Source organism: Leiobunum rupestre, chromosome 11 (genome assembly GCF_980474605.1).
Source record: "Leiobunum rupestre chromosome 11, qqLeiRupe1.1.hap1, whole genome shotgun sequence".
NCBI classification, from domain to species: domain Eukaryota; kingdom Metazoa; phylum Arthropoda; class Arachnida; order Opiliones; family Sclerosomatidae; genus Leiobunum; species Leiobunum rupestre.
The window spans coordinates 47,021,612-47,048,527 of NC_143394.1; the positions used below are offsets into that span (position 1 = coordinate 47,021,612).

The 26,916-nt window shown below is 36.1% G+C and overlaps 5 protein-coding genes across 5 annotated transcripts; 2 read left to right on the forward strand and 3 right to left on the reverse strand.

Annotated features, from left to right (window-relative positions):
* Nucleotides 1-1,627: 1,627 nt before the first annotated feature.
* Nucleotides 1,628-10,406, reverse strand: LOC149923066 (glycerophosphocholine cholinephosphodiesterase ENPP6-like). Its single transcript, XM_090162885.1, has 7 exons — nucleotides 9,803-10,406; nucleotides 9,582-9,738; nucleotides 7,231-7,421; nucleotides 7,059-7,168; nucleotides 6,820-6,975; nucleotides 6,494-6,752; nucleotides 1,628-1,958 (listed from the first exon to the last, which is right to left on the reverse strand). Exons 1-7 carry the CDS (start codon nucleotides 10,170-10,172, stop codon nucleotides 1,702-1,704), a joined length of 1,500 nt encoding a protein of 499 aa, XP_090019011.1. The 5' UTR covers nucleotides 10,173-10,406; the 3' UTR covers nucleotides 1,628-1,701.
* Nucleotides 10,407-15,652: 5,246 nt separating this feature from the next.
* LOC149923067 (proliferation-associated protein 2G4) lies at nucleotides 15,653-18,926 on the reverse strand. Its single transcript, XM_090164295.1, has 11 exons — nucleotides 18,713-18,926; nucleotides 18,181-18,415; nucleotides 18,050-18,119; nucleotides 17,902-17,994; nucleotides 17,772-17,835; nucleotides 17,637-17,715; nucleotides 17,491-17,569; nucleotides 17,355-17,433; nucleotides 16,324-16,598; nucleotides 16,093-16,250; nucleotides 15,653-16,031 (listed from the first exon to the last, which is right to left on the reverse strand). Exons 1-10 carry the CDS (start codon nucleotides 18,795-18,797, stop codon nucleotides 16,113-16,115), a joined length of 1,197 nt encoding a protein of 398 aa, XP_090020421.1. The 5' UTR covers nucleotides 18,798-18,926; the 3' UTR covers nucleotides 15,653-16,031; nucleotides 16,093-16,112.
* Nucleotides 18,927-19,146: 220 nt separating this feature from the next.
* Nucleotides 19,147-20,818, forward strand: LOC149923068 (ras-related protein Rab-27A-like). Its single transcript, XM_090164296.1, has 4 exons — nucleotides 19,147-19,339; nucleotides 19,408-19,574; nucleotides 19,650-19,969; nucleotides 20,033-20,818. Exons 1-4 carry the CDS (start codon nucleotides 19,330-19,332, stop codon nucleotides 20,211-20,213), a joined length of 678 nt encoding a protein of 225 aa, XP_090020422.1. The 5' UTR covers nucleotides 19,147-19,329; the 3' UTR covers nucleotides 20,214-20,818.
* Nucleotides 20,819-20,875: 57 nt separating this feature from the next.
* Nucleotides 20,876-21,858, reverse strand: RpS27 (ribosomal protein S27). The gene is made up of 4 exons (XM_090164297.1): nucleotides 21,708-21,858; nucleotides 21,278-21,386; nucleotides 21,102-21,212; nucleotides 20,876-21,027 (listed from the first exon to the last, which is right to left on the reverse strand). The coding sequence occupies exons 1-4, from the start codon at nucleotides 21,711-21,713 to the stop codon at nucleotides 20,999-21,001; spliced, it is 255 nt and encodes an 84-aa protein (XP_090020423.1). The 5' UTR covers nucleotides 21,714-21,858; the 3' UTR covers nucleotides 20,876-20,998.
* A 122-nt stretch (nucleotides 21,859-21,980) lies between these two features.
* LOC149923070 (ras-related protein Rab-8A-like) lies at nucleotides 21,981-25,090 on the forward strand. The gene is made up of 6 exons (XM_090163052.1): nucleotides 21,981-22,252; nucleotides 22,344-22,404; nucleotides 22,474-22,534; nucleotides 22,601-22,768; nucleotides 22,830-22,946; nucleotides 23,490-25,090. Exons 1-6 carry the CDS (start codon nucleotides 22,129-22,131, stop codon nucleotides 23,595-23,597), a joined length of 639 nt encoding a protein of 212 aa, XP_090019178.1. The 5' UTR covers nucleotides 21,981-22,128; the 3' UTR covers nucleotides 23,598-25,090.
* The last annotated feature ends 1,826 nt before the right edge of the window (nucleotides 25,091-26,916 follow it).

Here is a 26,916-nt window from a genome sequence, read left to right on the forward strand (position 1 = left end):
TTTTAGGAGATAAATATTTACGTGAATTTTGAGAAATGAATATTTACGCAAATTTTGGGAAATTAATATCTACGCAAATTTTGGGAAATTAATATCTACGCAAATTTTGGGAAATTAATATTTACGCAAATTTTAGGAAATAAATATTTACGCGAATTTTGGGAAATGAATATTTACGCATAAGTATATAATATATATATATCATCTACCTATCCTGCAAATGTTATTCGCTTCAAATATGTAAATTCGCAGGCTCCTGCTGATTTTTTTAAATTATTTCATTGGTAAAATATGGTTTATCAAAAGATAAATATACCTACGCACTGTAATATTTACATTTCACAAATTTATGCGAAGAAATAGACTCGGTTAATTTTGAGCCTTGATGTGGTATACAGTTTATACACAGCCGACATTTAGCGTCCAACAGAATTGGTGTTTCATTTTAAAGACCTAGATGGATACTTATATCGTAAGAGACATATTATACACTTCTGGTAGTAGCAACCCACGGAAATTTTATGGCATAGGAAAATTGAATTATTTTGAGGGATAACTTTGCACAGTTAAAGCTACGTTCCACCAGTGGTCGGCTTTCCAATGAGGTAGCTCACTCCCTTGATTAAAACTGATTAAAATCAGAACTGTATAAAGATTAAAAATGATTAAGTTATGAATATTAGTACACCTTGTAATTAGATTAGAGAATGATGGTACTGAAGTAGCTACCACCTAGGAGCAACAAACACAAGGAGAACTCAGCTAGCAAATTTCAATGGAGGAGCTTCTACCCTAAGCGTTTTACGGAAAGGGGGAAGACAATTTCCGAATTTTCCCCTTCCGACGGCAGCAGGCGCTAAAGCGTTTAACCAATGAAAAACGTACGCATGAAAATGCACGACTTTCGGCGGGTTGCGTTCTCCTCGTGTGGAGTGCTGTGTTTGTTGCTTCTAGCTTCCACTCACAATGTCAGTGGCATCTATTCAACAAACGTCTCATCCATTCCCGATTGTGAATCTGGAAAATCGCTACAGTTGTTAAACGATTTTTACTTGTTCCGGGTGTGACGTCACAATAGGTATTGGGATGGTATCAAATTAAGCTGTTCGACGAGCAGGTTTTTCTGATATATTTAACGAACGTATGGTTGTTGAAAGCGCACGTAGATTTTTGTTAGACGCCATTTTGATTCATTAATTTTAAACGACTAGTGGCTGTGGAAAGTTCAACAGCTTTTTACGTCACGATAAGCAATCGGAACGGACGTTCATTTTACGATTTTGGTTGTTGACTTTAACTAGGGTAGATGATGTGGTATAAAACATTTGAGTTAAAGGGCAACGCGAGTCATGATGCAGGTGGGAATCTTAACTTATATATAAAATCTGTATCTGCGCATGCGCCAAACCCGCTTTCACTCGCCCTCTACTTTAAATCCAGGCGTTGTCTTACTCTGTGTCCCCCAACGTTTAAGTTCCCCCACCAGAGGCGCATGCGCAGATGCTGTTTTGATCTAAAAGATCTAATACATTCGTCCTCCCTGCATCACGAATTGCGTTGCCCTTTAAGGATCATATATATAAAATATCGTCATTACCAAAATTATAAAATATATAAAAGATGCGAATGGTTAAAAACTACTATTTAATGTACCGCACTAGGTGAATAATATAACAAGGCAAAGCCGCCGCGTGAAATTCTTCATTCTATACATTTTAAAGTGCCGTAATAAAGGACGAGCGCCAAGAGGTTGGACGCGAAAATAGATCGTAGATGAGTGGCGCCATCTGGTGAGTAATCTTCCTCGACGTCCGACGCGGAATCGTCGTCGTCCAGAAGCTTCTTGTAGCGTTCCACGGACCCGTTGTTCGGCTTGGGCTCAATCTCCAAAATATTCGAAATCAAATTGTAGAAATCCACGTTTTCCAGTGGTTCGCTGACGTAATTCTTCTTGAAAGCTTTACCAGTTAAAAGTAAACCAATCAATTAAAAAGTAATTAAAACTGTCAGAAATTACATCATGAATCTACATATCGCTACTAGCATAAGCCTATCATAAGGTTCCCATAAGCAAAGGTCTATCATAGGGGCCCATGTTAACGGCGTTGTCCTGGAGAGAAGAAAATTAGCGTACAACAATAGGGCAGTAGCGCCATCTTCGTTTTCCATATTTCTACATCTAAAATATTATCTTACTTGGTAGAGCAGCCACGCTCGGGTTGATAAATGCCACACAAAACGCGTCTAAATTTCAAATTCGAAAAATTAATACCTTCAGATGAATCATTTTACAACGATAAGTGTTAATTTTAAGTTTGAAAGTGATAAAATTGTGAATTAAGCCCCATTTTCATGCTCGCTGGTAGCGGGTAAAAATCAACAAAATCCGCTTCAGCTATACACTTTTTCACTTTCCGCGTCGATCTGTTTCAAACAGATAATTTAGATTTATTTTCACGCTTGCGAGTGGCGGAAGCGAATTTTGACGATTTATATCCGCTACCAGCGAGCATGAAAATGGGGCTTAAGCCTTGGCTACGGTGCTAAGGGCTCGCGGCGGAGATTTCTCCAGCCTGGTTCTAAGTTTAAGAACGATCGCGCACGGCGTCTGCGCATTCATCATGCAACGCGCGAAATTCAGTTGATAACATAACCACTAGGAGATGCAGATTTTGAATACCTACCTCTTAATAACGGGTATGTGATCGTCAAAAATTTAGCCTAAGCCTTTGCTTATGGGGACCTTATGATAGGCTTATGCTACTAGGAATAAATGATTATCGGGTACACTTCTCGACCGTTCTGGTGGAATTTTAACCAATGAGATAACAGAGCGATTTGATTAAATTGTAAGGGGAGGAGTGGAGTATACTGGAAGAGCGTGAGGTGGATTGGGAGAAACGCGTCTTCTCCGTGCTTTTCAATACACTCTTTTTATAAACTTTTACTGGGCGCCGCCATTATCGTACAAACAACCGCCCGAAACCGGTTTTTTTTTCATTAAATGGGGTGGATTTTGTCCGAACAATCAATTGGAATGGGGGGATTTTGTCCGAAAAGTGAAATTAAATGGGGGCATTTTGTCAAGGAGAGTAGGGATGCACTGATATATCGGTAACCGATATATCGGCTAATTTTTCAAATATCGGTATCGGCCAATATCGGCTTAAGCGAGGCCGATATTAGCCGATATTTCTGGTATTAAAAAAACATTTTCTAGTGTTTCTTTTTGATCGCTGTTGTAGGAAATAATTATTCGCGTCCAAAACGGTCAGGAATCATAAGTGGTTTTTAGACTCCAAAAGCCTTAGATCATATCATTTTTTAACAGGTGGTTACGAGAGTAAACAAAAAAGCATAATATTGTGATAGGTAACTTTGTTAATATCGGCCGATATATCGGCTATCCTAGGCCGATATATCGGCCGATATTATCGGCCACGATTAGCCGATATATCGGCCGGCCGATATATCGGCTGTACCCATATCGGTGCATCCGAAAAATGAAATTAAATGGGGTGGATTTTGTCCGAACAATCAATTGGAATGGGGGGATTTTGTCCGAAAAGTGAAATTAAATGGGGGCATTTTGTCAAGGAGAGTACCCGAGGTGTTTATTGCCGATTTTGTTCAAAGTCGGGCGTAATGTAGACCTATATGAAATATGAAATTTCACAAAAGGAGACGTTGCACTACCCATTCGATTTGCTATGGCAACCGAAAATGTTTTTGATCACTTAAAACCATAAAATCTCCATTTAAAAAAGCATGGGATTTTCTCGGTTTCACAGGGTCCAAGCTACGAAAATTTTGAAAATTTTTTAAAATCACGAAATGTGTAATTTGGACCACATTTAGGTAAATTTCATCAAGTTTGGGTAAATTTAAACATTTTTAGGGAAAATTGAAACATTTTTAGGGTAAATTTGTAACACATTTTGGGTAAAATAAGGAAAAAATCTTATTTTGGTTGTAAGTGGTCAAAAACATTTTCGGTTGCCATGGCAAATCGAATGGGTAGTGCAACGTCTCCTTTTGGGAAATTTCATATCTCATATAGGTCTACATTACGCCCGACTTTGAACAAAATCGGCAATAAACACCTCGGGTACTCTCCTTGACAAAATGCCCCCATTTAATTTCACTTTTCGGACAAAATCCCCCCATTCCAATTGATTGTTCGGACAAAATCCACCCCATTTAATTTCATTTTTCGGACAAAATCCCCCCATTCCAATTGATTGTTCGGACAAAATCCACCCCATTTAATTTCATTTTTCGGACAAAATCCCCCCATTCCAATTGATTGTTCGGACAAAATCCACCCCATTTAATTTCACTTTTCGGACAAAATCCCCCCATTCCAATTGATTGTTCGGACAAAATCCACCCCATTTAATTTCACTTTTCGGACAAAATCCCCCCATTCCAATTGATTGTTCGGACAAAATCCACCCCATTTAATTTCACTTTTCAGACAAAATTGCCCCATTCCAATTGATTGTTCGGACAAAATCCCCCCATTCCAATTGATTGTTCGGACAAAATCCACCCCATTTAATTTCACTTTTCGGACAAAATCCCCCCATTCCAATTGATTGTTCGGACAAAATCCACCCCATTTAATTTCACTTTTCGTACAAAATCCCCCCATTCCAATTGATTGTTCGGACAAAATCCACCCCATTTAATTTCACTTTTCGGACAAAATCCCCCCATTCCAATTGATTGTTCGGACAAAATACCTCCAAAACGGCGGATCGTTTTTGCAGAATTTTCGTCAATTTCTAGGTTAGGTTAGGTTAGTTTGGCTGTTTACTATCGGGTAAGTTGTAGCTTATTTTCGGGTAGGTTGTAGCTTACTTTCGGGTAGATTGTAGTTTTACTTTCGGCCAGGTTGTAATATACATTCGGATAAGTTTTAGTTTATTTTTGGGTAGGTGTTAATTTACTTTCGGTTAGGTATAAGCTCACTTTCGGGTAAAACTGACTCCCTACTTTCGGGATAATTCTTACATCGTAGCATAAATTAGAATAAGTTAATATTGGTTAAAATAATACCAGGTGCGTTAGGCTAGGTTGCGTTATAAACGGGCCATCGTGATAGCAAGAAAGGGGCTGGGGTGGCGCCGTGCGCCCCCAGCGCTCGAGCGAAGTGAGTGCGCGGCGCCGTTAGGCACCAATACGGGGAACACTTGAATACTAGATGCGTTAGTCTTTGTATTGCCCTTATAGTCAAACGGCCGACGGACGATGCTAAATTTCTTGGAAAAATGTTTTATATACATAACGACTCAAGCCAAGGAACGATAATTAAGGTACTATAATCAAAAGCTAATTTTTTGGCATATAATAAAGAAAATGCGATCTACTGTTTACCTACCCTGGTTGCGGAGAAAGCTAGAACCATTTTATTTACTCTATTTTACTTATATTTAATATACACATTGTTTTGAAAGTTATGTCTGGCTGCTCCAATTCGACTTACCCTGGTTGGGGAGAAAGCTAAAACTTTTTTTTTACTCTACTAACACGTGTCATTGAAAATATTGTAAATGGTCTAGGTTGTGGTGGAAATAAAATTAATACATTGAAATATTAATCTAATTTAAATTTAAAAATTAGGCCAAAACTTTAAAATCAAATTGGACTTACTTGGGGGGATTTAGTCTTTTAGAGGGGGGGATTGTGTCTTTTATTTCGGGGATTTTGTCTTAGAAAAGCACACCGGGGGATTATGTCCCGGGGGGATTTTGTCCTAGATCCTTTGTTCAAAACGTTGCCCATCGAACAATTAGTGGACTTTAAAATAGATTTTGCGCGTGAAAATACGTCGCCATATTAGGGTTTAAAAGCAGGTAAATAAGTCTGCTTTACCTCTTACAGTAAAGGCATTGTCGCGCGCAAAAACGTAAATTTGGAATCGGCAATTGTCGAGGGGGGCGTGAGTGACGTCATAATAAAGGCAAACTACCTAATGCAGCTCATGCAGGAAAATTAATACATTCATTACGTAGAGAAATTCGACTCAAAGAAACGCGGATAGTTTTTTGAATGTCATGTTTCCAAAGGTTTTGAAGGTGCTTAGTAAATTAGTATTTAGTTAAAATATTAAATATTTCAGGGATTATTTCGAATGAGGACTTTGAAGGTTCTTATTAAATTAATATTTACATAAAATATTAAATATTTTAAAAATCATTATGAATTATTATATTTAAAATGCACCTTATAAGTTTACAATAACGGACAAACGATGGCGCCACCAAAACGTTCCACAAAGAGACAAATATTTTCAGTAAGGCGTTATTAGTCGCGTTGTTTATAAGCGGTCTGAGATTTGATGTAGTTCAAGCCCAGCCCATGTCTACGCTGTCAAATGGACGTCACAGTTTTTCGTAATTTAGCAACAACCCCCTAAAGTTCCGCGTCAAAGGGCAATGGGGATAGGGCAGGATAATCATTACCGGGTTTATTTAGATTTCAAATTTACCGGGTCCTTTGGCAAAGAAGATGGTGTTCATATCGGAGACTTCAAATGGGTCGTAACCGTGGTAGCCGTGATAAACGGTTGTGCCATTGTTGAGACTTTTTTGAACGTCTTTCAAGGGTTTTATGTAATAGCCTTTATCAGCTTGGATCCAGATGGGTAGCACCAGTGGACTCTCTTTCACGTGATACTTTTCGGGAATGTCCTCTTTCTTGTACACGTGAATCCCCTTTATGTTGCTGTCTATTAATTTCTTATACAACTACGTAAGAACGAAAGAGACTACATATAATCAAAGTCCAAACTCGTGACGTCACAAATCGTCATACTTGGTCGAGTTTCCCGTCTTCGGGGAGTATCATCGAGGACGACACGGAATTCAGCTGATAGCGAATCATATTCGAAAAGGGTTCCAAACTCACGTACGTCACTTCGTTCGGATGGGTGGACGTCATACCGTGATCGGACACAACGAGAATATTGATCTACATTAAAATTACCTTTATTTACTACGCAAAGGCTTAGGGTATGCCGCTTGCGAGGGCAAAAGGAATAGAATTGAGCGTACGGTATCGTCGAAACCCTTCTTGGTAATATTCTCTTGCAGCTCAAAAAGAATGGTATCGATATCGGCCAAAGATCGTTTAGTTTGAGGCGAATCGGGTCCGTAGATGTGGCCTGCAATATAGTTACGTTTCTACATTCCGTGCTGATCAATGCGTGTCAAGATGTTCATATACCATAATGATCCACTTGGCCGTAGTACAAGCCGATGAAATCTAACTGATCCTCCATCATCTTTTCAACCGCGTCGTGCAATCTCTCCCTCACTTCCTCATTTTTCGTCTCCCAAGACGTGTGAGGTAGGCAGGCTGAGGCGTGTTTGCCGCCAAAAGTGGTACGACAGCCACCCCACCAATACAAAGCCGATCTAGAACCGTGAACGTTCATGTTTATTTGACCTTTATTAGAACTATCGCCAAAGTATCACTAGGTGGCTTCTTTTCGCCTGTTCTCGGGCTAAAAGTGTACTCTTTTTAGCCTAAAACATTTTATTCGCTCGTTCCGGAGTATTAGGGCTACTCTTTTTACTCCTTCTGAAAAGGAGGTGTTAAGAGAGTAAATCGGATTTTGTCGCCTGCTAGCCAGAATTATCTGCTAAAAAGGCCACGGGCAGCCATTTTGGAAAAACGTTTTTACCCCGACTCGAACTATTCGCCACCACAGAATCGAAGTAAAGTGACTTCATAGCATTACTTAAAGAAACCACCTTTTGTGTATATTAGAATTACTATCGCTAAAGTTTCATTGGCGTATTAGAACTATCGCCCAAGTGTCTCTGCAGTCTATTAGAACTATAGCCAGAGTTTCTTTGCAGTCTATTAAAACTATGGCTAAAGTGTCTTTGGCGTATATTAGAACTATTGCCAAAGTGTCTTTGGCGTCTATTAGAACTACCAACAAAGTGTCTTTGGCGTCTATTAGAACTACAGACAAAGTGTCTTTGGCGTCTATTAGAATTAGCTCCAAAGTGTCTTTGGCGTCTATTAGAACTACCGACAAAGTGTCTTTGGTGTCTATTAGAACTATCTCCCAAGTGTCTTTGGCGTCTATTAGAACTATCTCCAAAGTGTCTTTGGCGTCTATGAGAATTATCGCTAAAGTGACTCTGCAGTCTATTAGAACTATAGCCAGAGTTTCTTTGCAGTCTATTAAAACTATCGCCAAAGTGTCTTTGGCGTCTATTAGAACTATCGCCAAAGTGTTTTTGGTGTCTATTAGAACTATATCCAAAGTGTTTTTGGTGTCTATTAGAACTATATCCAAAGTGTCTTTGGCGTCTATGAGAATTATCGTTAAAGTGTCTCTGCAGTCTATTAGAACTATCACTAAAGTGTCTTTGGCGTCTATTAGAACTAGCTCCAAAGTGTCTTTGGCGTCTATGAGAATTATCACTAAAGTGTCTCTGCAGTATCTTAGAACTATAGACAGAGTTTCTTTGCAGTCTATTAAAACTATCGCCAAAGTGTCTTTGGCGTCTATTCGAAATATTTCCAAAGTGTCTTTGGTGTCTATTAGAACTATATCCAAAGTGTTTTTGGTGTCTATTAGAACTATATCCAAAGTGTCTTTGGCGTCTATGAGAATTATCGTTAAAGTGTCTCTGCAGTCTATTAGAACTATCACTAAAGTGTCTTTGGCGTCTATTAGAACTATCACTAAAGTGTCTTTGGCGTCTATTAGAACTAGCTCCAAAGTGTCTTTGGCGTCTATGAGAATTATCGCTAAAGTGTCTCTGCAGTTTATTAGAACTATAGCCAGAGTTTCTTTGCAGTCTTTTAAAACTATCGCTAAAGTGTCTTTGGCGTCTATTAGAACTAGCTCCAAAGTGTCCTTGGCGTCTATTAGAACTATCACTAAAGTGTCTTTGGCGTCTATTAGAACTATCACTAAAGTGTCTTTGGCGTCTATGAGAATTAGCGCTAAAGTGTCTCTGCAGTTTATTAGAACTATAGACAGAGTTTCTTTGCAGTCTTTAAAACTATCGCCAAAGTGTCTTTGGCGTCTATTCGAACTATTTCCAAAGTGTCTTTGGCGTCTATTAGAACTATCACCCAAGTGTCTCTGCAGTCTATTAGAACTATAGCCAGAGTTTCTTTGCAGTCTATTAAAACTATCGCTAAAGTGTCTTTGGCGTCTATTAGAACTATTGCCAAAGTGTCTTTGGCGTCTATTAGAACTATTGCCAAAGTGTCTTTGGCGTCTATTAGAACTATCACTAAAGTGTCTTTGGCGTCTATTAGAACTATCACTAAAGTGTCTTTGGCGTCTATTAGAACTATTGCCAAAGTGTCTTTGGCGTCTATTAGAACTATCACTAAAGTGTCTTTGGCGTCTATTAGAACTAGCTCCAAAGTGTCTTTGGCGTCTATGAGAATTATCGCTAAAGTGTCTCTGCAGTTTATTAGAACTAGCTCCAAAGTGTCTTTTGCGTCTATTAGAACTATCGCCAAAGTGTCTTTTGCGTCTATTAGAACTATAGCCAGAGTTTCTTTGGAGTCAATTAGAACTATTATCTTTTCTTTCTTACCTGTGGCCAAACCGTTCAGAATTAATCCAAATAGGTTCGGCTTTGGTCCACCAATGAGCGTTTGAGGCGTTCGGGTTAGGTAACATCAAGAAGAATTCCTGCCGACTGGCATCGTACATGTTGTTTTGAACAAAGCCGTGGCTTTCAGGGTACAACCCTAAATAATGGATGGGTTCAGACGACTGTTGGAAATGATTTTATCGGAATAATAGTAATAATACCTGTGGAAATGCTGTACCAGTTTGGATACGAATTACTAGGGAAAACCGGCCTGACATACTTGGCCCTAACGCCATCTTGAGCTATTTGCGGGAACCCTTTGAGGCTGGGATCTCGGGCGATGTAATCCCAGCGTACTCCGTCTACGAGGATGACGATAACCTTATCGTCGTCGTCCTCCGTTTCATCCTCTTCATTCTCCCTGGCGTCGTCTTCGCGCGGCTCATCCGCGATGATGGATTCATAGTCGCTGCCGGAATAGGTGTCCTTCAACGACGAAGACTTGGACGAGGCGGATGGAATCGCCGATTGCTGAGAGGCGCGAAGGATGGCGAGCAGAAAAAGGAGGACGGTGGCGCGGCTGACTCGCATCCCGCTCGCTTCTGGAAACGCCGCGCGCGCGAATCTCTGATCTCGGTCTTCCCGCTAGTTTTATCGATCCCTTTCGAGGAATTTTCGAAATTCCTTTCGCTAAAGGATCGCCCAGACACCGATTGCGGTCGAAGAATGCGCCAATCAACTTTGATTGAATTGAATCGCCACAACGTAGGACGCGAGACTCAAACTTGACGCGAAATAGAAATGGTTTGATTCTTTCTTACGGAGCCGTAAGACTCTTCTTCAAAGCCCCGGAGGAAAAAATAAATAAAATGAAATTGGATTGCTCTATCTTGGCAAGATTATAGCGTTGGAGATATACGTGTTGCACGATAGGTCTACCCGCGCTATTTCGCCAACAAAACAAATTCCCCGTTGTCATTATAGTGGAGTTGAAATTCAATTGATAGTTCGCGAGAAGATGGAGACCCACCGTTTCCGTCGAATTAATGTTTTCACTTTCGCAGCTTCAGTTGATTTTTCCACGGGCCGAGTATAGCGTCAGCCCCACCTCTAAGTGGGTGGTCGATTCCCCCTTTTACCCCAACGTGAACTCGGCAACGACAGAGAAAAAACCGAGGAGTCTTAGAGTCTACCTTACGAGAAGAATTTTTCGTTTTCCTGACAATGCTCCAAAGTTTTTTTTGGTATTCATTCTAGACGCTTTGTCAGCGATTGTATATTTCATTATTACACGAAACCGCGATGTTTATTTTGTTCCGCGTTAATTAACGCTAAAAACATAATTAACGTAATAAACGATAATTAAAAAGTGTAAAAATACTGGAAAAACTAAACTTTACCAAGGAGTTTTGGGAAACTACGGCCAAATAAACCTACCAGCCTTTTCAGTTTACAAAAGAGCCACGTAGCGGCTAAACAATTATTTTCATAAAGCAAAAAACACCCAAAAATATTTTGTTAAACTTCAAATAAAAGAAAAACAATTACATTTTATAATGGACCAGAAAACCAAATCATTTTCCTGTTAAAGACTCCGAATTCCCGGCACTCTGATTTCATGCACGTTCCATAAATTTAAATGTATTTCGAAGGGGTTATCTAGCAGGTTTCTCTAAGTTTAATGTAACCTAAGGCTATGGTTAAATTAAAATACGGTTTTAATAATTATTGTGACATAAAAGAATAAAACCATTATTTTGATTAAATAAAAAAAGTTAATGGTAAATTCACATCACTAAAGAAGCTCATGGTTTCCTGGATTTTCGTCTACTAAGCGGGCGATAAATCAAGAAGTGTGTACTTAGCAGATGGAAATATAGCATATTAAAAGTTGGCCGCTATGAAAACCGAAACGCGGTGACGTCGTTACCGTAGTTTGGAGGTGGATATGATCGTTCCAAAGAAAATGTAGAAGAGGAATAGAAACTGTATAGTTTTGAGACGACTTTAAACTATCTCGACATTGGAAAACTATTACTTTTACGTGATAAACTTCTAGTAAATAATATTTATAAATATTATGTCACAACATTTCCGGAAGTCAGTAACCTTAGTTTATCCCGAGATTAAATTTCTATTCCTTTGTCTATTTTCTGTGAAGCTCAACTACAAACAACCAAATTGAACGGATGACAGTCCCACTTGTAGAATGATTTCCAATCGCTCCCGAATTTTCGTCAATAAAAATACTTCAAGGAAATCGCCAAGAAGGAATGTTTCCGAGAGCCAGGACCTGTAAGTTACTGTTTATATAGTGCTTATTGAAATAATGGCAACTTTTCACCTGTACGGTATGCAATAGCTGTTTCGTTTTATATTATAACCAAGAATGTATTTATTTATACTCAGGGAGAATGCATATGTCGAGATTATTTTTAGCTTTTCTCCAATTCCACCCGTTGGGGCCCCCGGTATGCTCCTCCGCTTTAATAAAATCAAATAATACTGCAATCTCATTGGTTCTTAAATATTACGTTTTAAGACGCGATTAACCCTTCTGCGAGAACGCAAAAAATAAGACCTCCTTCTCCCCCCCCCCTTAGCGTGACGTGTCCGTCGATAGTCTCGACATATTCATTCTCCCTGAGTATAAATAAATACATTCTTGTTATAACCAACAGCAACAGGTAGCTTTTTTTAACATATTAAGGCTTAGCAAAAACACGACGTTCTGTTTACAGGGAAAACGTAGATTTCAATAAGCACCAAATAAACTTGCCGGTCGGATATATTAAATCTTGGCGATTTCCTTGAAGCGCTTATTTATAAAACATCTTCAATTTCCGTAGATCCATAATTGACGGCTTTTAAAATTCATTTTGCCCGTGAAAATACCTCTACATGTTATGGTCAAAAAAGCACGTAAAGAAGGCTGTGTGCCCAAGACATGTACCGGTAGTGTCGCGCGCTAAAACGTCATTTCAAAATCCGTCAATTTCCGAAGATATGGAGCTTTAAAGGATAAAGTGCAAAAATGTATTTCAATTAATCAATAATTTTTAATTTTCAAAATTTAATACAGCGAATTTTAAAAATATTACTCTTTAGAAAACGTGAATTTTAAAAATATTTGGATGAAATATTGCGAATTTGGAAACTTTAAATTCAAGAGACATCCTGTATCTTCCCGCTGAGTGTGTTCTTCCTAAATCCAAACTTTGATCCTTATGACTAGGCGTTTTTTGCATTTTATTACTTGTATCTTGGCCACTGGCGTCAGGTACTTGTTCTACAATTTCGTTCTAAGTACCACCAGAAGCTTATAAGATGCCTCTTACGAGATAAAAACTTGTCAAGGTTAACAGTAATAGTTAGTGTAGGGAGCTGTTGGCTCGATCTCGTGGCATGCAGGGCTTGCCACCACCCTCCTACGCATTGTAACCCAGCCACCTGAATTAAGGGCTTTAAAAGTCGCTCGATGACTTAGGCCTAAGGTGGTGCCTTGGGTATTAGCCTAGCTGATTATTATTATTATTATTATTATTATAAGTATTCATCTGCCCATACTGCTGATATTATTAGCTGATTTTTGAAAATACGTTTTGGAAGAAAAAATAATTCAGTGGGAATACATAAACAGAATAAGTTTTACATTTCATATAGCTAGGCAAAATAATTTGAGCCTCGAGATAAATGTTTATTTTTTTAACCTAGATAAATTATTTATATTATATACATCTGGAATCATGTATTTTAACCTAAATCATAGCCTGAAGAGTTGTAAGCTATCGTTGTAAGTGATGAAACCTTTAACTATTCCAAAATTGACGGCTTTTAAAATTCATTTTGCGCGTGAAAATACCTCTACATGTTATGGTAAAAAAAGCACGCAAAGAAGGCAGTGTGCCCAAGAAATGTACCTGTAGTGTCGCGCGCTAAAACGTCATTTCAAAATCCGTCAATTGTAACATTTTTGTAAAGAGGTACCAAAATAATAACTTTTTCTATTTTGAGCTAAACAAATTTGGGTCAAACCTTCCTTTTATATCATGGTCAGTTAGAAAAATTATATTTTTTTGAAACCTTTTCTACAAGAACCCAATAAACAATTTCGACAAGTGACTTAAAAATAGTGGTTGGACCAATTAATCCATCAAAACACATGTCATATATCCGGTTCGATATCAGAAAGTCGAATTTCAGGTGACATTTAATTTTAGGAAAATGTGTCGATCTTCTGGACCACAAGTGTCGTCCTTTTATATTTCCAGTAAGTATCACCAAAAGTAAATTGGGGGAGAAAGTCTATCACTGCCTTCAGATTTTACCTTCCACCATGCTTGACACCCTTTTTAAAGAGCTAGTGATCACGTGATATTTTTAACCAATAATGATGGCACATTACGCGCGAAATAATGCATTTGTGGTATTCCGGTCCGCGCTCAAGATGAAAATTTTGAATTTTATTCCCTGGCAACCATGTCACCGCCTCGCGATTTCAAATAGTCTCTCTGTCAAATGCTGACCATTATTTCCTTCGATAACAGTTGCTTTTAATTAATAATTACTACATCAATTGTAAAATAAACAAAAACAGCTCGTAGCTATATCTATTATTTCAGTTAAACTTGCAAATTGTTAGGCCTTAACATCGTAGATATACCAATTAGTACCGATCTCTGCTCTTAGATGGCGCCACGCTCTCCACGATTTAAGTGATCGTTTTTCTAGTTACGGTTTATTTCTTTTCAAAAGTCGTGTTATTATTTTTAAAATGTCGCATTTTAGTTTCTATCATATATCTACTTTATTTAGGAACTAAATTAACCAAATTATCGAAAGCAAAAGTTTAATATTCACGTATTTTATAGAGAACTATTTTTCATCATGGCGGAGTACAACCGATTCCTTAGTGTCCCTGTAAAGAGGCGAGGGGGAGTCATTTCCGAAGCCCAACCATTTTACCCCTCAAATAAGACGTCGTGCGGTTGGACCCAAGTGCCAGACTTTCTCCTCCTATTTACTTTTGGTATTACACCTAAAATCGTTTGCTAACACGCCCTACGACTTGTTAACGTAACTAGCAGCAGTCACCTATAGCTTCTGATAAACTTACTTGTTAGTGTCAGAAATGGGGAATTAGGCCGGCCATTTTAAGTATGGCAGTTCATACTCCCATTAATAAATCTCACTACATAGCTCCATTAGCCTTTTAAGATTGCATTGAGTAACTCACAAACTTCTAGAATTTCGCTTGCTAAGTAGACGCTTTGTGTACAGCAAATCGTCTGCTTATGAGATTAAAATCCGGCAGTTTTAAGTTTATTAACTTCTTTAAATGTCCACTGACATTGTGAGTTGCACGGCCAACCGTGATCTCGCGCTATAGTGGCCAAAGCCGCCAAACCATTCGTTGAAGTTCCTATGTTAACCTACGAGCAAAAGATATCTGTATGGTTTGAGCGCCCCTAGCGAAATATTATTTTTAGAATAGTTTTTGCATTGAAGCACGGACTGTAAATTTACAGTCCATGATTGAAGCCAATATAAAAAAAATGTATGAGTGCAGTGCCACGCTTTTTATATCGGGAAAATTCTTGCTCACGGAATTTCGGCGAATTGGTTGGCCGTTATTGCGCGAGATCAAAGTTGGCTGTGCTTTAAAGAGATGCCGCTCCGTTGAAGGAGTGCAAGGTATATGGAGCTACGCTTCGCTAATATCGTTTGTAATAAAAATAAAAAACCTTGAACCACAGAATGGTCTTGTTAATTTTAAAGGTTATCGTCATTTTGATTGAACGGTAAATGATGGTTTTCAAAAAGACCAAAATGAAAATATATCGAAACTTCAATTTCATCTTTCTAGTAGTGTAACAGAGCATACGTTGGAGGGAGTTAGATGTCTAATCTTTCACCATCTATTAATGTAACATCTCTAACTCTTTCCTAGCAGCTGTTTCCTTATAAGCCACCTCTCAAACTTTGGACAACCCATCGAAAGAGGGTGTAGCAAATGATTTTAGTTTTAAATAACAAATTAAATTCAAAGTTAATTGCAAATTTATAACCCAATTATTTTATTAGTCTTTTTCTGATGAAGGGTATTTGGTTACATCCAGAAAACTGAACACTTTTGATAGATTCGTTGTGGCAGTGCTTATTTTTTTGGATTAAATCAGAATTACTTAGCTTTAAGGAAATATTGTATCAAATAAGTCTGGAAGGGAGATTAGTACAAAAACTGACAAAGCAGAAACTTTGTTTCATTTACAGTAATACTTTAGTTATTCATCAAAAATTTAAACCTGACTTACAAATTTCTTAAAAGAATGGTCCAACAAAAAGAACTTTCTTTGAAGCAGTAAACTAAACAATTTTTGAGCCACTTTAGTACTAAGTTTGCTGAGTGAACTCTCGTCCTTTGGATGTCCAAATACAATTCCTTAACATCTACGAGAGAAAAATGGAATTTGCAATGCTTTCTAATTCACAATAACGCAACCCACTATACCTATTTTCTTAAAAAAGTTCTTAATCTTCAGCCGCAACTTGAAGATCGTTGGTTTTGTTCCCAGCGTCAACCCCATCGATAGTATTGGCCATGGCCTTTTCAGCCTTCTTTTTCTTCTTCTTGGAAGATTTAGGAGCTACAGAACGAGTTAGAAGGCCCTGAAATTCAAGTGTTTGACCATTATTACATTACGAGACAGAGTGAATGGAACTTTCAAAAATTAAACAATACTTTTAACGTCTCATCTTCAACTTCGTATTCTGACTGATAATTATCCAAATCTAAGGGGCTGCAGGTTATTTTGTGTGAACCAGAAGGCATTAATAGGACAGTGAATTTGAATTGAGCCACAAACTCTCCCTCTTTCTCGTAAAGGACAGTAAATGGTTCTAGAAGCTTATGATTTACGCATTCAACTACACCCATTCTAGCTTTCTTTTCATCTTCGAAAGCCCTTAACGTGAATGGCATATTTCCGAACTTCTTATCAACTTCGCTAAAAAAAGCTGTCAATATCATCAAATATTAATATTATTCATATTTTCTAGGGGTGTGCGAGTCCTCTTTTTAGAGTTTCGAGTCGAGTCTCAAGTCCTGGAGAATTGTACTCACGTGTCTCGAGTCCAATTCCCGAGTACTCATTAGGGTCCTTTAAAATTTGTTAGAGTTTTAATTTTCTGGTCGAGCATAGCCAGCCTTAACCGTACAGAACCACTTCTAACTTCTAAGAGTCTCATAGTAGTTTAAGTAAACTAAAAGTCTTAACTTCTTAAGACTATTGTAAAAAACTAAAGCTGCGTCACCAGCACAAAGAAAAATCCTCTCTTCTTTGTAGAGTGCAGAAGTCGAAAATAAAATCGGAAAAGATGCCAGCTTGGTAAGTCTAACGATCTCTGTTATGGACAAAATAACCATAAAAATAAAAACAAATACCATAGCGCGATTACGGGATTTCAACTGGTTGTGAGCCATTGAAGGCAACTATGCCTTAAAAAATGAGAGAAAGAATAACAAACTCCTTGGGAGACGTAAGACTTGTAAAAAAAGGACTCGTTGGAATATTTATTCACTAGAGTCCACTTTAATAATTTGTAAGCCTTGACAAAGGACGTCAGGTACTCATAAGAGTAATATATTAAGACGTTGGGAGTTCGGTACTCATAAGAATAATATATTAGAACGTTGGGAGTACTCTGACTCAAGACGAGTACTCGCACAGGCCTAGTATTTTCTATAGGAATATTTTATATCAATGCAATTACCCCTAGAAGCTTTCATTTTTAATTGATAAACACCATCTGTTTTCTTATAAACTGTGGTACGGGTATCCATTTCTCTACCCTGTGTATGATAATTAATAGTAGCTCTTTACAAGTCTACAAGTTTTTTTTATCTTACCTTTCCTTCACCAGTACTAACTAAAACATCAACAGCGTAAACTTCATGAAGCTCAAAGGTACATTTTTCATGTTCTTTTCTGTAAAATGTCCATGAGTATAAATTATCAAATTTTCCTCTCCTTGTTATAGAAAGTGAAAACGAACCTTTGGGCTTCTGTTGGGTTTTGTATAATTGATTTCTCACCATCAATTCGGTTTTGCTTTAATTGATGAGAGAGCATACCTAAAATACAAGATATTAAATGATTGACACATGGTTATGTCTAACAATTATAAAACCTTCAACAGGCTTGCATTTAAAAGCCTCAGCTACTTTTTGAATGGCATCTGTTACAGATGAATTCTAAAAAAAATAAGTGTAAAGTTAGCAATCACTTAAAGGTTAGATTTAAAATCTGGCTTTAAGTACCTCTTCACCTGGCTTTACAAGCCTCAATGCTGCTTCAGCAGCGTAAAAGGCAGCTTTTATAACATCAGCCTTACGGCCGGTTATTTTCTTATCCTACAAAAAAATTTGATTAATTTATAACTCTCATTTTGTAACATTTAATACTTACATTTGAAGCTCCAACAATGAGCGTATGAGCAACAACTGCAACAAAGCCGTCAATTTGAGCACCTAAATCACTAAATGATACATTGTAAGATAAGAAGCAAAGGAAACTTGTAAAAATAAGCTGGAACCTACAGTTTAACAATATCTCCGTCTTTCAGAACATAATCAGGTTCACTTTTAAGAGGAGAAAAATGGCATATGCAATTGTTGACAGAGACACAGGTAGGAAATGCAATTCCTTTCTTCATTTCTTTCTCTTTTTTGAATACTTTATTGGTCTCTTCCGCTAACAGTTGATCACCTAGCTCACAAATGTTCATAACACTTGCATCAGTGACACATTTCCCAATCAAAGTTTTCAGAACCCCTAGAAAGACACCTTATGTTACATTTCACCCAATTTAAAATATGGCAATTTACGTAAACCTAAATCTAAACAATTAACACATGACTTTTTTGATAACAGGGATAAGTGACACCCAAAAATTCATTAAAACTGATACAGAATATTGAAGCTGAAAATAATTTTGGTTAATTTAAACGGGTAAATTCAATGTTTTTGATAAGGCAGTTCAATTTGAAAACAGCCATGTGTCAATGGTGTCCCCTCCATAGTGTCATCTAAGACTAAATTTAGGGTTAGAGAAAAAATTAAAATACTCGCCATTAACTATTTGGCCGGACATTTTGTATTTTGTGACGACAATATCTGTTGCTATAGTAGCCTCATTTTCCTCCTTCTCGGCCATGTTAGTTAAATTTAAAGTCAAATAAATCTAAATACTTGAATTTCTTGGTCCAGATAACTTAACCGATAGCGGCTGCAATGGCGGCTGCCGTCGATTTAGGCAGTGTTGCCATAGCCATTGTCATCAGTACTAAAGACTATACATAATGTGTAAATAAAAAGTAAATGGCGTTAAATAAATTTATCATTAATTAATTAATTTTAAAGTGATTAAATTTAGGTTAAGTGTTCATTGTTTATTTTTAAGCTTGCGGCAAAGTTCGCAAAGTCAAATAAAATTGGGAGCTAAATGAACTGAAAATTCAAAACAGTTTTCGCAAATAAATATGGCGGCGTAGTGGCTTATTATTATTATTATTTTTCGTTATAGTAGAAAATAAATCCCAAATTTTATTTGCTTGGTTAATTTCCAAATAAGTAGAAAATAATAATAGTTTATACCTCAAGGTGTGTAAATTTTCCCATACTACTTTCTCCAAAACGGCTTTCAAGTTTCCAACTTTCCATATTGGTAACAGGTTGTTGCCTATATTATGCCAACAGGTGATTTCTAGACTAAAAGAAATTTTCAACCCGAAAAAAATATAACTAACATTTCTCCAAATATTTAGAACTCGGAATGAATGACGCCACTACAGATTATGATTATCTAATTAAATTTTTGGCATTGGGTGATTCTGGCGTTGGGAAAACAACTTTTCTTTACCAATACACAGATGGAGTATTTAACAGCAAATTCATATCAACTGTTGGGATTGATTTTCGAGAAAAACGCGTTGTAAGGGTCCATATAAATATACAAAACGAGTTATTGTTAAATTGTTATATATTAAAAAAAAAAAAAAACCCCCAGATGTACAGGCCTTCCAGAATTGATGCCTCAGGACCAGGAGGTAGAGGTCAGAGGGTTCATTTACAGCTTTGGGATACTGCTGGACAAGAGCGTTTTCGCAGCTTAACTACTGCTTTTTTCCGGGATGCTATGGGATTTATATTACTTTTTGATCTAACCAGCGAACAGTCCTTCCTAAACATAAGAAACTGGATGGAACAGTTGAAAACCCACGCTTATTGCGAAAACCCTGATGTAGTGTTGTGTGGCAACAAATGTGATCTTGAAGATGCCAGGGTTGTATCAGAGTTGAGGGCTAGGGAAGAAGCTGATAAATATGGGTAATTCCATTCAAATGGATAACAAATGATCAAAATGATACTAAACCAGATTTTAAATTCCAGACTGCTCTACTTTGAAACAAGTGCTGCTACAGGTCATAATATTACAAAAGCTGTTGACGCACTTCTGAATTTAGTTATGATAAGGATTCAACAAACCGTTGAAAAAACTGTACTGCCAAATCGTAAATTGGGTCTGACTTTAGAAGAAGAAAGGGAAAAAAACAAAAACTGTAACTGTTAAAATTATAAGCGAAGAATCTTTTTTGTCGTAAGAGTTTGACGTGGTACAATCAAAGTTTTGGGGTTATTTTATTGGTGATTGATGGAATTCTTAAGCAGTGTTCCAACTTCTTTTTATATCATTTATAAGTGCTAAATCCAATAGCATTTGCCAAATAACGGTATAGTTGTTCAAAATACATACAAATTTTAAACTATTTCGCATTTAAGCCCAATTTGTCATGATGGCTTAAGTTTCATTTTCTACCTTTGGTGTATGGAACACTGCCTTCTTTTAGCCCTAGTCATTGTTTGTGACAAACTAGTCAATCTATATATCTGTCAAAAGTGCCAATTTAGTATTCGACAGGATACACATTCCAATCTAGTCAATCGTAAAAGTTTATGATAATGAGTATTTTTCTATGTTTAAAAGATATATTCGTAAAAATGGGGAAAAATAAATTTTTATAATAATGTTAATGGTGCTAAAGGCATTTATATGTTCATAGTTTTACGTATTAAAAGTTCAAGCTAATATATCTATTCCTTATTCAAGTGCCTACTAATTTCTTCATTCCAAAGTCATCTTGTAACTTAAACAAAAATAAACATTGTTATCTATTATTTTGGATGAAAACTTTAAAATTAAATAATACTCTTTTCACAGTAATAAACAGTAAGTCCTTAAACCTTCTTTATTATACATAATTAATCAGCTTCGCTTTACAGCTTAATCGTATCAAGAGCGCTTAAAGAGGGTTAAAGGCTTTTTTATACATTTTTTTTATTTTAATTTTTCCCATGTTAGTGTTGTTTTTTCCTAAACGAACATCCTGAAAAACAAACAAATATCCAATTAATTAAGACAATCTTTATTATTGCTTAATAGATATCAATCAACAATTACCTTCCGTTAACCTTGCCCTTCCTCCCGTTGGCTGACATAGAACTGTAGAGCAACCGACACATAGCACGACTGTCTGTGCGTGTGAGAAAACTGTAGTTATCTTGTAACAACCTGAAAGAAAAGTTTATTCTAAACATCTGATGCTTGGGGGAGATAGTTATATAACAAAAACATACCAGGGCATTTAACATCCATGAAATAAGAATTTGGATGTTGCACTAAACGTTTTAGTTTGCATTTTCTTCGCTCCTCCTCTGGACTTGGATGCAGTAAATCTTTAGCAAGCTGCAGAGAAAAGTGAATAAAATTTAAGGCATGTTTTGGGTACAATGAAAACGTGGTCGATCTTAAACCTTGGTCAAAGAACATGCCCGAACCCGCAAGGTTCCCAATCTATCACGAGAATTTCCGACCACGCACTTAAGACTGACCAAGGCTTACCATAGATATAAGGTAACAAGGACATTTCCCTTCCCTTTAATATTTAGACAACCACAAAATAATATAAACTTTTAACGAGTTCTAAGCATCTAGGGAATTAAAATTTATAGGTACTTCTTAAAATCATTATACCAGAAAAACATTTAATATGAAGATTGAACTTACAGGCATGTTTGGTTATCCGCACGCGCGGCAAGTGAAAAAGACCTAATACTGCAAATTCGGGGCCTTCTAAAGTAAAATCAGAGAGCTAACGGCTAACGCGTGTAATACACATGGCAAAAGCCGGCAGGTTTGCCGGGAATATATAACTTTGAGACGGCCAACTTTTATTATCCATTTTTGATACTTTCCATTTGGATTTTTTATTAACAATTTTTTTTCATAAAAATGTTTTCAAATATTCATTTACGATTGGTATGCGCATTATATTACAAGAAAAAATACTTTGGCTACAAAAATAATCCACTTCCAAATTCCATTGAACTTCCAGGAAAAGTGGGTCCTTAACTCCTTATTTTTTTATACTGACCTTCCAAGAAGGAATTAACTTTTCTGGCCTAATTTTCGCCTCTCTACTTCAGAGATGGCTAAAACGTACGATTATTTGTTTAAATTATTATTAATAGGGGATTCGGGTGTCGGAAAAACATGTATTTTATTCAGATTTTCAGAAGATGCTTTTAGCGCGACATTTATTTCAACCATAGGTATGAAATCAAATCAAAATTCCAAGACAAGTTTAACATGGCCAAGGCCAAAAATGACAACTACTAATGTTTTCCTTGTGGTTTTCCCCAGGAATTGATTTTAAGATCAGAACAATCGAACTTGATGGCAAAAAAATCAAACTTCAAATATGGTTCGTATTTGTTTCCTCGTATTTTGAAGGAATATAATATTTTTACGGTAAATTTCCTTTACAATGAAGGGACACTGCTGGCCAAGAAAGATTCCGAACAATCACAACAGCATATTATCGAGGGGCCATGGTACAATTATATCAAATAGCCTCCGAAAAAGTACTCTTTCTAAATTCAAAATCAATTTCATTACAGGGTATTATGCTTGTATATGATGTCACAAGTTTAAAGTCATTTGAAAGTGTTCGGAAATGGATTAAAAATATAGAGGAACATGCAGCTCCTGATGTAGAAAGGATTATTGTAGGGAATAAATGCGAAGTGGATGAAAGGAGACAAGTTAAAACGGAAGAGGGAGAAAAAGTAATTCAAATTGTAAAAATTTCTGCTTTGAACAAATCTTTACCCTTAAATTTGTTTACAGCTAGCATCAGAGTTTCATGTAAAATTCATGGAAATTAGTGCTTTGAAGAACATAAACGTTGATGAAGCTTTTTTCACACTTGCTAGGGACATAAAAACCAAAATGGAAAGAAAACTGGTATATATTCATTTTCTATATCTAACAAGGCTATTGGTGAAATAGATTAGAAATATCATTTATAAGAGATGTAATCTTATTATAATTGTAAAAATTAAAATGATTATTCTTTAAATTTTCATTACCATGATACGGAACCTTTTCCAGAAGGTAAAATTTAAAAAAAATCCAGTGTTTTGAATGGCCTGAAATTAACAAATTTCAATCGCTGAATTGGAGTTCATTGTCATTTTTGATTGCGAATACTGCGTGCCATTGTTATACGCTCCAATTTTTCAGTTTCTCTGTTGTGCGTTTGAAATTTAAATACTAATTACTTATGCAAGAATCTTTAGCATTGGCCCAGAAAGTTATAAATAACGTTGCTAAATCTTTGATTGGACAGCATGGTTTAATATTACAAATAAAAAAAATATTAAAATGAGTTAAATAATAACAAGTGTGTATTATAGCATGATGATTTTATACGAAAATGTTCTTTCCAATCTAATTTATTAATCCCCAACGAATTCATTATAATTTTCTCATTGATTATGTTAATAGGAAGCGACAAATCAATCTTCGAGAGTTAATAGCGGTGGAGGTCTCCAACTTAAAAGTAACTCTGAAACTGGTAAAAAACAATCTAAATGGTTCTGCTCCATACTTTGACCTTGTAAAATGGGACTAGAAAACACCATCCAAAAGAAAAAAGAATTTACCCTCCCAAGGTCAAATATTTTTTAATACTAAGTGAACTTTAAAAAGAAAATTAAAATAAAAGGCCATGGTTTTTTCTTTATCTGTATAGGCAGTTGAACAAAAGGTGTTTTTAGAATGTTAATTTTTCTGTCTTAACAATCAATATTTGATAAATTAAATTTCTTTACTCCCCCTTTATTATATTATTAACCTTATCTACGAAGGCTCATATCACAAAATGTTGCTGAATATGGCTTTGAGCATCTCAATCTAGGCCTATAACCAAAAAAAAACCTTCGGTGTACATATTGTTTACAAAAATTGTGATATATAAGGGACATTATTTAGAAAAAAAAAAACAATTGGAAATTATAAATTTAAGATGCTTCTATTGTTTTTCCACAAAAAACTCCCCTAATAAGGGTTAGCAATGAGTTTAAAAGAGGTTAGAGAATTTTTTTGCATATCATACAGGGACTACTTGTTTTTAATGTTTGATTAAAAAACCGGGGGACCATACCTTAGTTAACCCATACAACGTTAATAGTTTGGTAAATTATATATGTTGCTCTTTGAAAACGAATTGCTAGCCCTATTAATATTAATAGAAATCTCGTAATATAGTATCAAATTTTGGAACAATTTTTTTTTTCAAACTAAATATCAGTAAACTTGTATTATAGAGGTACTTGCGTATTTTTTAAATATATTTGTGATAATTTGTTTTTTTTCTTAATTAAAGGTATAAACTATATAAAAATACTCCCATAAAGAAAAAAAGGTCTGAGAAAATGTATTAAAAAGTCACTAATTAATTTGGAATTTATATATAATTAAGGTTGATTATATAAAATCCCTATTAATTAAGATGATTTATGTTTGGGGGAATAAAATCATTTGCCCGTTTAATGTTGGTTTCTTAAAAATAACGAATTTTTTTCATAAATTATAAAATAAAACCTGTGCTGCTTTCGCACAAAATTGGAAATCCTGATTTCTAGAAAAATAAAAAAAATGGAGTGAAACTTCCAGTAATAGCTATACTCTTTAAAGATTTTTGTAAATCTAATTTAGAACAAAATGAAAATATATTAACGCTTTATTCATAGCGTGTTTTATACTTATATATATACATATACTAAAACGGATTTTTTTTCTATTGCCGAAAAAGTCTGTAATTAAGATAACAAAACCCTCCGGAACAAAATACTGTAATAATAATACCAGAAACCGTCACATATAATTGTACACGAGAATGGACGTAGATAAATTGAATTGTTGTCTTCACCCAAGACATTATTCCAAGTAATGACAAGAAGTCTCTGGAGAGACGGCCCATAATTTTTCTTTTTTTGTTTATATATTTTCCCGTCTTTGTTTTGTTCATTAAGCCGAATGTATCCCAAAATAAGTATATACCATATTTATACAACTTAAGAAAAATAAACTTTTGTTTAAAAATTTGGTGGTCCCTTATTAAAATTTTAACTGTGCTAACAGAAATGATGATGAAGATAGTTTTGAAATGTTTACCATTCAGGCCCGTATTTTGGGGGGCACCAGCGGATGCTCAGCGCCCCCCAAACGAATACTCGAGCATCCCCAACCCGACCGACCCAGAAATAAAATCGATTGCACAACTACCAACTAATATCATATAACATCGGTTACCTATATTTGTAATAAAATATTCTGTTTTCAACGAAAACGAAAATATTTATTTTAAAAATTAAAAAATAAAGTTAATTTCAGTATATTTACTAATTTCAGGAGTGGGAGTTAAAAATTACGATTTTTAACATCAATTAATTATCCCAGCATTGGAGAGGGATGGGAAGAAAGGTTTTGGCGTTTTAGGGGAGCCTATATTAATTAATTAATAATTTATTGGACATGTAAGGCCTAGGTTTAATGTTTTTGCCATTGAGCCCCAATAAAAATAGCTAAGCAGCGCCAAAATTTTTAATGCCATAGGAGGGAGTTAGATTACCATAGCATAAGTAACATAATCTTTCATAAGTATTCCATAATGGTACTCTCTTTCATGAAACCTTTCAACTCCATGGAGAAAAGCGCGTCATCAATTGGTGGATCTTAAAATTAGTTTTACGCCTGAAAATACGCCGCCATGTTAGGGTATAAAAGCAGGTAAATAAGCCTGCTTTACCTCATTATGTAAAGGTATAGTGTCGCGCGCAAAAACGTAATTTGGAAATCGGTAAATTAAATTAATTAATATATTTTTAGGATAAACGCGGTACCTCGGCCGATAGACCTTCAAGGCAAAAATTCCAAAAAGTAGACTAACAAAAACGCGCATGCGTAATTAATTTTTCGAAAATCTCAAGTTTATTTCACGATCAATATCAAAAGTAAGATTCAGAAGTTTCAATTCACAGCCCCTAAGATGCCGGCGAAAATTCAAACCCAAACACCTGGCGTTGTTACCTCTCCGAGGGGACAAAGTCCCCTAGGAGGGGTTATACAATCACCGTATCTGTCTGTCTGTCCGTCCTGCGAAAGCGTTCGCATTTTCCGTGCAAAGGTTAATCATTGCATACGCAGTTTCTCGAAATTTCTGCGTTCGCAGTTGCTAGGACTGTCGAAGGGTTGGCCAAACCACCGTGCGACGGTGAGCGTTAACGGATAAATTTGCGGTTGAGATTGGTTTGGATGGTGTTTTTTCGTTAACGCTCACCGTCGTGACGGTTTTAACTCAGTTTGATTGGTTATTTCATTATTGTAATGTTTAAGTGTAGGGTGTGAATGTTATGACGGTTGTGGGTGTTGAGTTTGTTGTGCTTATGCTATGACGGTTGTGGGTGTTGAATCTGTTGAGTTTGTTTTTGTTGAGTCTGTTGTGTTTGTGTGTCTGTGTTTGTGTTTTTTTGCGTTGTGTTTGTTGGTTTGTACGGGCGTTTACTCTTCAACTTCTTCTTAATGACTTTGGGACGGACCGAGTGCTGAGTGTTATGCAACCTCTCAACGTCCAATGGCAGGGTTTCCACCAGTTGTACACGGTATTCGTCTTGGTATCAATTTGTACTCTAACCACCCAGCCACCAACGCTTGTTAAATTACGGTGTTTTTCTAAAAAACAGCTTTAGCGAATGTCTTTTACAAAGTTATAACGATAGGTACTATAATTTATTCTACACCATTTTAAATATTTATAAATTAAATTAATCTTATATTTAATTAAATATTTATAAATTAAATTAATCTTATATTTAATTAAATATTTATAAATTAAATTAATCTTATATTTAATTAAATATTTATAAATTAA

Bases quoted from the DNA above. Each gene is read 5' to 3' on its own strand.
- RpS27 (XM_090164297.1), bottom strand. The intron at 21,213-21,277 runs GTATGTTTTTGT...CTTTTCTTTCAG, and splicing joins CATGGATGTTAAATGCCCTG to GTTGTTACAAGATAACTACA. The intron at 21,028-21,101 runs GTAATTGTTGAT...TTTGTTTTTCAG, and splicing joins AAGGGCAAGGTTAACGGAAG to GATGTTCGTTTAGGAAAAAA.
- LOC149923067 (XM_090164295.1), bottom strand. From the start codon at position 18,797: ATGGCCGAGAAGGAGGAAAATGAGGCTACTATAGCAACAGATATTGTC. The intron at 17,570-17,636 runs GTTCGTTTTCAC...GACATTTTACAG, and splicing joins AACCCAACAGAAGCCCAAAG to AAAAGAACATGAAAAATGTA. The intron at 16,599-17,354 runs GTAATTGCATTG...TGATATTGACAG, and splicing joins AAAAATGAAAGCTTCTAGGG to CTTTTTTTAGCGAAGTTGAT.
- LOC149923070 (XM_090163052.1), top strand. From the start codon at position 22,129: ATGGCTAAAACGTACGATTATTTGTTTAAATTATTATTAATAGGGGAT. The intron at 22,405-22,473 runs GTTCGTATTTGT...TTTACAATGAAG, and splicing joins AAAATCAAACTTCAAATATG to GGACACTGCTGGCCAAGAAA. The intron at 22,769-22,829 runs GTAATTCAAATT...ATTTGTTTACAG, and splicing joins AAACGGAAGAGGGAGAAAAA to CTAGCATCAGAGTTTCATGT.
- LOC149923068 (XM_090164296.1), top strand. The intron at 19,575-19,649 runs GTAAGGGTCCAT...AAAAACCCCCAG, and splicing joins ATTTTCGAGAAAAACGCGTT to ATGTACAGGCCTTCCAGAAT. The intron at 19,970-20,032 runs GTAATTCCATTC...TTTAAATTCCAG, and splicing joins GAAGAAGCTGATAAATATGG to ACTGCTCTACTTTGAAACAA.
- LOC149923066 (XM_090162885.1), bottom strand. From the start codon at position 10,172: ATGCGAGTCAGCCGCGCCACCGTCCTCCTTTTTCTGCTCGCCATCCTT. The intron at 9,739-9,802 runs GTATTATTACTA...TCCATTATTTAG, and splicing joins CTGGTACAGCATTTCCACAG to GGTTGTACCCTGAAAGCCAC. The intron at 1,959-6,493 runs GTAAATTTGAAA...TAACTGGTAAAG, and splicing joins CTTCTTTGCCAAAGGACCCG to CTTTCAAGAAGAATTACGTC.